The sequence below is a fragment of the Zonotrichia leucophrys genome, chromosome 9 (assembly GCF_028769735.1).
Source record: "Zonotrichia leucophrys gambelii isolate GWCS_2022_RI chromosome 9, RI_Zleu_2.0, whole genome shotgun sequence".
Classification (NCBI taxonomy): Eukaryota; Metazoa; Chordata; class Aves; order Passeriformes; family Passerellidae; genus Zonotrichia; species Zonotrichia leucophrys.
The window spans coordinates 4,699,475-4,708,361 of record NC_088179.1 but is presented as its reverse complement, the minus strand read 5'-3'; the positions used below and the strand labels follow the sequence as shown (position 1 = coordinate 4,708,361).

Here is an 8,887-nt window from a genome sequence, read left to right as displayed (position 1 = left end):
CTGGGCACAGCCCCAGCTCAGCCATGGCCGTGCAGCCACTCCCCAGCCCAGGAAAGCTGAGGCATCTCCTCTCCATCCAGCACAGCCACCTCCAGGGCACAGCAGTGCTGCTCTGCCACCACAGCTGGCTGGAGCTTTCCTGTGCACATCACCACAGTGCCTTTTAATTATGATTTGTGGGCGTTTTTTGCTATGTGATAATCAATTTCTCAATTAGTCAGACCAAGAAGTAAATACAAAACCAAAAGAAAACCCAACCCCAAAGCCCTCTGTGTGCAGAAAATAAAGTTTTTTGACAACACAGAGCTGGCCACAGAGTAGGAAGGTTGATCCCCAGGAACAGAGCCCCATCCATCCATGTGGATCTGACACCTCTGGGAAGAGCCAAGGCAAACACAGAGACTGAAGCAAGACTTGAGAACAAACATTTAAGCATAAAAGAATTTACTTAAGGAATATTTTTTAAAATAATAACTTAAAACCCACTATGGCCTCATGGTACCTCCTTTCTGTGTCTCTGCAAGAACAATCACATCAAGAAACAGCAATTTTTTGCCCAAAATCATTTCAGCATTATGGATTTGAAGCAGGCAGCCCAAGACCTCCAGCTAAAGGAGTTCAAAGCATGACAAACAGGTTCCAACAGGACTCTGCCTGCAGGAAAGAGAAGAATGTAACATGTTTGGTAAATATTACCCTCCCCTGCATGGATGGCTCCCGAGGCTGGAAATGCAAGGACCAGCTTCATTACAGGCACAGGCCTTTGCTCAAGGCTGTTCCTGCTCTTCCCAACACCTGGCAATGCTGCAGGGAGGCAGGGAAAGCCCCAGAGAAGGAAAAGAACACAACAGATAAATTGAGGGATGAAGGAGGCATCAAACCACAGGGGAGAGAGGGCTACAAAAAGGGTCTGCCAGGAGCCAGTCACCCCCAAATCCTAAAAAAACAGGGGAAGCCACAAAGGAAAAATGATACTGCACTAGAAGTCTGCAATGTGCAGTGAGACACAAACTGGGAAAATCTCCCATTTCTTTCCCCTCTTCCTTGAGCATCTCTGCCACAAGGAGGAAGCACACCCACGGTGCTGGCAGCTCCCTGGCTTTCCCTCTCTCTCACTGTGCCATAAGTGCTGACTAATTAATTACACACAAAGCAAGCCCTTCCTGCAGCCACTGCACAGCAAATGCCTGGCAGGTCCCAGCTGCAGGTACAGGTCTGAAAGTGTGCCCATCTCACAGTTTCATGCCATGACCCCCTGTAGCTCTGCCACTCTTTGTTCCTGCCTGTGGGAGGAGAAGCAGAGTGAAGCTTTCAGAACAGCCCTCAACTAAAGAAAAACTCCCAGGAGCTGATCAAGAGAGGAAATCAGCAGACATGGGCACCCAGGGAGTAAAGCAGGGTTGGTTTGGGCATTTCACACTCCTCCTGCCCCACAGAAATGGGGCTGCACCAGTTTGGAACAATGGGAAGGCAGACACAAAGAGGAAAACAGCTTTTTGTACTCTCTCAATGCCTGCCCAACTTAGGGAGCTTGTGCAGTGCTCCCCAGCAGCCCCAGCCATAAGGTGGTCAGGGCTCTGAGAAGCAACAGGGGCCTAAAGCATGGCAGGAAACAAAAGGCTCACTCCAGTCTCTAATACTCACCTGCCACTGCACTCCTTCCTGATTTGCTTGGCAACTACAAAAAAAAGCTTAAAGATTAAGGAATAGAAAAGCCCAGAAGTTCAGCAGCCCAGAGGAGGGCAAGGGAAGAGGGGAGAGGATAAAAACATTGCAGCATGAAGGGACAGCCAGAGGGAATCACACCAGCAATTGTCAGGTCTCTCCCAAGCCCAGGAGCAGCAGAAGAAGACACCACAGTGCTGACTTCCAGCTGAAGTTCCTTCTTTTTACATCAAGGTGAGATCTGAGTGCTCCACACCATCTTTTCCCCTTCAGCCCCCCATCCCTGTCCATCTGTGTTCAGGCCACCTTCACCAGCCACTTCTGGAGGGCCTCCAAGTCAGCCTCTCCCTCCTCTCCCTTGCTGCCTCGAGCACTGCACTCCACAAACTCCACCTTCATGGGCAGCTGGGAGAAGTCAAAGTCCTTGCCCTTCTTCCCCAGCTGGGCAGGGCCCCCTGTGGCTGAGCCATCCAGGCTGGTGGGGGCTGCAGAGCGTGTCACCCGCAGGGTATTGCTGCAGGGAGAGAAGGAAAAGGGTCAGGAATTGGGGACCAGGGGAGAATCACCTGCACCACGGCTCTGGGATGTTTGGGGTGGCAGCAGCATGTCAGCTACACCAGGGACACAAGGCCCAGCACTGCCCTGGGAGGCTCAGGGGAGCAGGAGGACACTCAGGTTTGGTTTTGTAATAAAGGACAGCAGAAATCAGATGATGATGATGATGATGATATCCTTATCCCAATTTGCACTGGAATAACAGTGCCTAACAGGGCACAACAACTCCCTAGAAATCCAACACCTACACACAGGTAGTTGGCAAATGCTCAACATCAGAACAAGCAATTTATTGCTTATTTTCCTGCAGAATGTGAATGTGTGGCAACTAACTCCTGTGCTAAAAGGCAGGAGGTTGTGTGTTCAGCCTGGAGGAGGCACAGCACAAACAGCCCTGCTGCCGTCTGCTGGCCAAAGGGGTTATAGATCCAGGGAATCATTCAGCTTGGAAAAGCCCTCAGACCATGGAGTCCAATGCAAACCCAGCACTGCCAAGCCCCAGACCAAACAGGCTGTTCCCAGTTCCACAGGGAACTCAAGGGAGCTCACTGAGGTAAGAGAAAAAGGGCAAGAGGGACTGAGATCCCATTCCATACTTACAGCTCTTTCTCCAGCTGTTGCTGGATGAGTTTTGCTGATTTTGCCATTGTGACATCTGAAGAGAAAAAAAGGAAATCAGCTCTTTGGTTGTCAGAATTCAGAACCTGGTTCCTCCCCCTAAAGTAAGGCCAGTTCACACTGTGCAGTCACTGGAGCTACCAGGATGAGGACAGCTGTGCCTGCAGTGGGATGAGGGATGCTGGAGATCTGGGATAGCAGGCGTGAATGGGAACAATTTAACAATCTGACACAATACAGGGAATTAATTTCTTCTTTCTGGGCAGGAAGATACTTCAGAGGATGGGTTTGATGCACCAGCACTCCCTCCTGTCCTATGCTTTCCACCCGTGCCATGAAGGCCTCAGGCAGCTCCTGAGTTAGGGAGGGAATAACTATAAAACCCAGATCAGATACTGCCCCAAAACAACCCACTATTACACAGGGACCCATATTTTCACTGTAGAATTTGTAGGAATCTGAAAACCGAGTCTTTTCCAGTAGCTGGGAATTCAGGCTACTCCAGAGAAAACATGGAACCCTGGCTGCTGAACATTTTAACCTGAAAGCTGCTGAGTGTGTAGGGATAGTTCACTGTGCTTGAGCTGATCCTACTTGCTGCTGGATGGAGACTGAGGAACAGCTCTGCACAAAGCCAGCAGAAAAAGCCACGCAAAATCCACCTGCATCACCTACACCCACCCAAAGAGCTGCAGCTCTCCCAAACACTCCTGCTGAGTAGTCAGAGTTTAAACCTAAATTCTACCCTTCCTTTTGCTGCAATCCCAGCTCCCAGGTGCAGCAGGGAGCCCTGCAGGCCCAGCCCAGGGTACCTTGCTTGTTGCAGGCGATGAGCAGCGCGGGCGCGTTCCTGAGCACGGTGCTGTCCACCAGCACCTGGTACAGGAACTCTGCCACGTCCTTCACCTCCCGCTGGAAGGCCACGCTGTCCACCACAAACACGATGGCTCTGGGGCAACAGGCAAGGACAGGGGATGGGGATGGAGCTCTGCAGTCACCTCTCCCTGCAGCTATTCCAGCATGGGCTGAGATTTTTCACATCTGGTCTCACCCAGCCCAAGCGCAGGCTGGCAGCGTGTGCTGGATGAAATACATCCCATGACCAGCTCCAGCAGGAATTCTTCCCCTGTCTCCCAGGATATCTCCCTGCCCCAGCATATCCCACACCCCCCAGACCTCCCTGCTGCAGTGGCTTTGCCTCCTGGTGCACCATAAGCACAGGTAAGTCAGAAATTCATGGTGCGATTCTGGGATTGTCCTCTGCAGGGTCAGGACTCCACGATCTTTGTGGGCCTCTTCCCATTCAGGATATTCCATGAAGGCAAAGCAAAAATTAACCAGCACCCCCCCACAGCAGAGCTCTGACTCTGGAAGCACCACCAGGCCAGCTCACAGCATTCCCAGCACCATCATTTGGTTTATCTCTTTCCAAAGGATCACCTGTCCCCTCCTGCCCTGCTGATCCCCTCCAGGTTACCTGGCTGCAGCCTTGAACCTCTCCAGGAACTGCAGCCTCAGACTCTCATGGCCTGGAAGGTCAATCAAGGTCACATTGGTGCTCTGGAACACAGGCAAGGAGGATTTAACAACACCTGATCTGGGGGTGACAGTGATCACAGACCGGGAAAAGCAGTCTGACCCTGGATTTGTGTTCTGAAGGCACAACCCCACCTGCCCTGACACACAGCACAACAGCCTCACCTACTCACACACACCAAGCCTCCCTAAATGCACCAAACCTTGCTGGGAATAACACAAAAGTGCCTTTTCAAGAGCCTTTTTAAACTAGAGGCTGCAAAGGTTTTCCTTCCCAGGAAAGGCAGGAGGTGGCAGAGAACACAGGGCCCAGCAGGGCCACGTCACTGCTCTCCAGATAAGGCTGCAGCAGCCCACTGCTCCTGGATTTTACTGGAAACCTTGGCCATGGTTAAAAAAACAATCAAAAAAGAAACCTGCCTTGCAGATACTTCTCTGCTTAATTAAAGAAACAGAAAAATGGAAAAAAAAATTCAAAAACCCTGCACGTTATTGTACAAAGTTTTTGGCCTTATTATCACTGTTGTTAAGAATGACTGAGAAGGTGAAGCCACAAAACCTCCCTCTACTTTCACAATTCACCAGCAGTTAAGGTGCTGCCAGCATTCTGCTCTCCCTGCCACGTGTGCATCCAGCACAGGAGATTTCCAAAATTAAACAATTGCCAAAAACTGAAAACAACCAGATCTGGGAACCTAAAAATAACAGGACCTAAAAATAACAAAATCCTTTCTGGGACCATATAAAGTCCAGCTGGAGCCTCTGCTTAAATGTGATAAAGCTTTGAATTTCAGGGTTTTTTTGGCAGAAAGAGAAATTACTGATGAGGAAATAAACCAATGCAACAGAACAGTGAAACCCCCAGAGGTGTGGTTTTCAGTCAGAAATGTTTCCCTATTTTACAAGCAAAGAAAAAAGAGCCTGTGGAACCCAGTTACACATTGCACATCCCAGAATTTCTTTCTCAGTATGCATGGCCTGGAAAAATCCTGTCCTGCACTCAAACTGGGGCCTGAGCAGCACAGAAATTCCCAGGTTTAGGAGGGGGAGCAGGAAAAGGCTGGGGCAGGGCACTCACCTTGTCCTGGCTGAGCCTGTAGACTGCAGAGCTGTCGGTGATGGAGGTCTGGGTGTCCCGGTAGCGCCCCGACAGCAGCTGGGGGAACAGGCACAGCCTCAGAACCACAGCTGAGAGGCTCCCCAGCCCAAACCAGCACCAGCACCACCCTCAGCAACTCAAATGGTCCCACAGGGCAATGGGCAGCAGAGATCTGATCTCAGGTTCCTGCAGGGAACTACACCTGGGGTCTCTTTCTCCAGTTAATTAATAAATGGTCATTAGGAAAATAAATACATATTTAAATTGCGAATCTCCACTAAATAAGAAGGAAGAGAGTGTGCTAACAAATCCTTCAGAGTTTCCATGGCTATGCCCCTTTCTTTTTCAGACTCAGCAGTAACAGAATATCCAGGGTTGGAATGGACCCACCAGGATGATCAGCCCAACTCCTGTCCCTGCATGGGCACCCCAACAATCCCAGCCTGTGCATCCCTGAGAGCATTGTCCAAACCCTCCTGGAGCTGTGGCAGCCCTGGGGCTGTGCCCATTCCCTGGGGAGCCTGGGCAGTGCCCCATCACCCTCTGGAAAAGAACTTTTCCCTGATCTCCAACCTCAGCTCCCCTGGCACAGCTCCAGCCATTCCCTGGGGTGCTGTCCCTGCTCCCAGAGATTGGAGCTGCACACTGCCGAGAGGTCAAGTACCGCTAAACCTTTTACCATGACAAATTTCTTTGGACACTTCGTGATGTCCAAAACTCGCTCTCCATCCCTCCTTACAGCCATAAATCCCGACTTTTCATTAAAAGATTAAAAAGCGAACTAAAGGGAACTCCTTCACCGGGGCTCCCCGCTCACCCTCGCGAAAAGCAGCGTCTTCCCCGCGTCGCAGAGGCCCAGCAGCAGCACGGCCTTGCGGCTGCTCTTCCTGCCCTGCACGAACCGCCAGAGCACTGCGGAAGACAGGAGCAGAGGAGGATGAGGATGAGGGGACACTCGAACCCACCGCTGCCGGCACCGCCGCGCCCTCAGCAGCCCGCGGGGCGGGGGGAAAGGGAGGTTCCCGCAACTCACGGAAGGTGATGGCGACGGCGATGAGCGCGACGAGCACGGAGAGCACGGCGGGGCCGCCCAGCTCCCGCCGCAGCGCCGCCAGGTGCGGCTCCAGCCCGCCCGCCATGGCCCGCACTCGTGGCCACGCCGCGCTTCCGCCTCCGGCCCCGCCGCACGCCGGGAAGGGCGGCGCGGGGGCTCATGGGAGCTGTAGTTCTCCCCTCAGGAGCCCGGAGGAACGTGGAGTGATTTAGGGTGGAAAAGCTCTGTGACCCCAGCGCTGTCGAGGTCACCAATAAGCCATGTCCCGAAGTGCCACATACACAGGGCTTTTAAGTCCTAGGCAGATGTGGCAGGGCTGGACAGCTCATTCTGCAAATAAATTTTCCAATGTCCAACCTGAGCCTCCTCTGGCCCAGCCTGAGGCCGTTTCCCCTTGTCCTGTTCCTGACTTCCCCCCAGCTGTCCCCTCCTGTCAGGAGTTGTGCAGAGCCACAAGGTCCCCCCTGAGCCTCCTTTTCTCCAGGCTGAGCCCCTTTCCAGCTCCCTCAGCCTCTCCTGGTGCTCCATTCCCTTCCCCAGCTCTGTTCCCTTCTCTGGACATGCTCCAGCCCCTCCATGTCCTTCCTGAATTGCTGGGCCCAGAACTGGAGGTGTCTCATAGGTCCCAGCACAGAGGGGCAGTGTGAAAAATGTGTATTTTATGATTGGCTTTTTACGAACATTAAAATGAATATTATATGTGTTGTGTTAGAAAGTTATGCTGTATTAATTTTCTTAAGTAGTGTGTTAAATATAGTTTTAGGTTATAACATAATATTAAAGTAGAAACTGTGCTATGTAGGATACTTTTTTTAAGACTCACAGTGAGGTAGCAGCCACAGGACACCTAAATCTTTCAGAGAAAAAGAATTTATTGCTCTCTTACCGAGTTCTTCCTGCCTCATTCAGCCCTGAAGACGCTGTCAAGATTCAGAGGAAGAAGCTGACACTGACCAGACAGAATCCTGTGTTTGAATGGAATTTATGCATCATGTATGAGGTGTATGAATATGCAACAGGTTATTGTTTTTAAGGGTTAATCCTCTGTTAATATGTGCCCTTTATTGGGCTTATTTTGCCCAGACAGAGGTACCCAGACTGTCTGTAACTCTTTGTTTCTATTGTCTCATATTGTCCTAATCCCAATTGTCCAAATTTTTATTACTCTAATTATATTACTATTTTTATAACAAATTTATTACTATTAAACTTTTAAAATTCTAAAAACAAATGATTGGCATTTTTCACACCGTCCTTGAGCAGGAGATGGGACTGGAGATCCCCAGAGGTCCCTCCAGCTTGAGTGACCCTCCAGTGAGGTTCCTTTTATCCTTTAATGCCTTCTACCTATGGGACAAGAGCTTACACCTGACATGAAATGCAGATGGTGTGGCTTTTTTGGGGAAAGTTCTCTAATTGAATTGTAGAAACGGCCTGTTAGAGGTACTGATTCTCTTTCTTTGCTAATTTTGAAGAATGGGTTAAAAAAACCCACCTGTCCAGTGTATTCATCCTACATAAACTGAGGGACTGCATTTCATCCTTTCCTGTCACACTCTGCATTTCTGCCATCCAGGGGGATTTTCAGCCAGGCTGCTGGACTTCTCACCACACTTAGCATATGCATCCAAAAATCATTAAAATATTCATTCCCTCAAAGTCAGGAGCTCTGTGCTTTCAGCAGCTCCTCCATGCCTGCCTTGACAGCAGCACTGGGACACCCTGGCTGTTCCTCTGGAGCAGAGAGTTTCAGCAGCCCTTTTTGCCTTGCCTTTTTATTTTAAAGTGGTTCAGAATGAGGCAAAACAAGCTACATGTTTGTTTTCAGGTCAGCAGCATAAAACCAGACACACTGCTAAAACAAATAAGTTCCTGAGCAAATCCTAGATTTTTCCAGAAAGTAAAAGAGATTGATTGGACTCTCCCCATCAATACATGTCCTGCCTGCTGGGAGGGACTCAGAGCCAGCCAGCTGAGATCTGAGACACAGCAGCTTCTGTTCACCCCTCCCATCTTACTCCCACTGTATTATTTTGGTTTGGAGTGATTTTTATTCCTCCTTCATCTGCCCTGACACAAACATTCTCCCTCTTCCTGTGTCCCAGCCACACTGGGGAACCCTCACCTGCCAGGGGGACAGTGGGATAATCTGGGCAAAGCTAAAGCAGAGAGTACAAAGCATCTGTTAATTAAGCTCCAGGGTATATTCAATTTATTTTGCTTTGGCAAATGGTGCAAGAAATTTCCCTAAAGGGCAGCAGTAAGTGACAAGAGCTACGCTGGTGTCTGTCACTGTCCTACAGTCAGAGGCATTGAGGAAGGAATGGGTTTAAGGACCATTTGGAAAAATCTCAGGACAC

The 8,887-nt window shown here is 50.2% G+C and overlaps 1 protein-coding gene across 1 annotated transcript; it reads right to left on the bottom strand.

The window, feature by feature from the left end:
- Positions 1-427: 427 nt before the first annotated feature.
- SRPRB (SRP receptor subunit beta) lies at positions 428-6,649 on the bottom strand. Its single transcript, XM_064721352.1, has 7 exons — positions 6,507-6,649; positions 6,291-6,385; positions 5,453-5,530; positions 4,316-4,398; positions 3,651-3,787; positions 2,821-2,875; positions 428-2,179 (listed from the first exon to the last, which is right to left on the bottom strand). Exons 1-7 carry the CDS (start codon positions 6,610-6,612, stop codon positions 1,963-1,965), a joined length of 771 nt encoding a protein of 256 aa, XP_064577422.1. The 5' UTR covers positions 6,613-6,649; the 3' UTR covers positions 428-1,962.
- Positions 6,650-8,887: the final 2,238 nt, after the last annotated feature.

Bases quoted from the DNA above. Each gene is read 5' to 3' on its own strand.
- SRPRB (XM_064721352.1), bottom strand. From the start codon at position 6,612: ATGGCGGGCGGGCTGGAGCCGCACCTGGCGGCGCTGCGGCGGGAGCTG. The intron at 6,386-6,506 runs GTGAGTTGCGGG...TGTCTTCCGCAG, and splicing joins CGCCGTCGCCATCACCTTCC to TGCTCTGGCGGTTCGTGCAG. The intron at 3,788-4,315 runs GTAACCTGGAGG...CTGTTGCCCCAG, and splicing joins AGGTTCAAGGCTGCAGCCAG to AGCCATCGTGTTTGTGGTGG.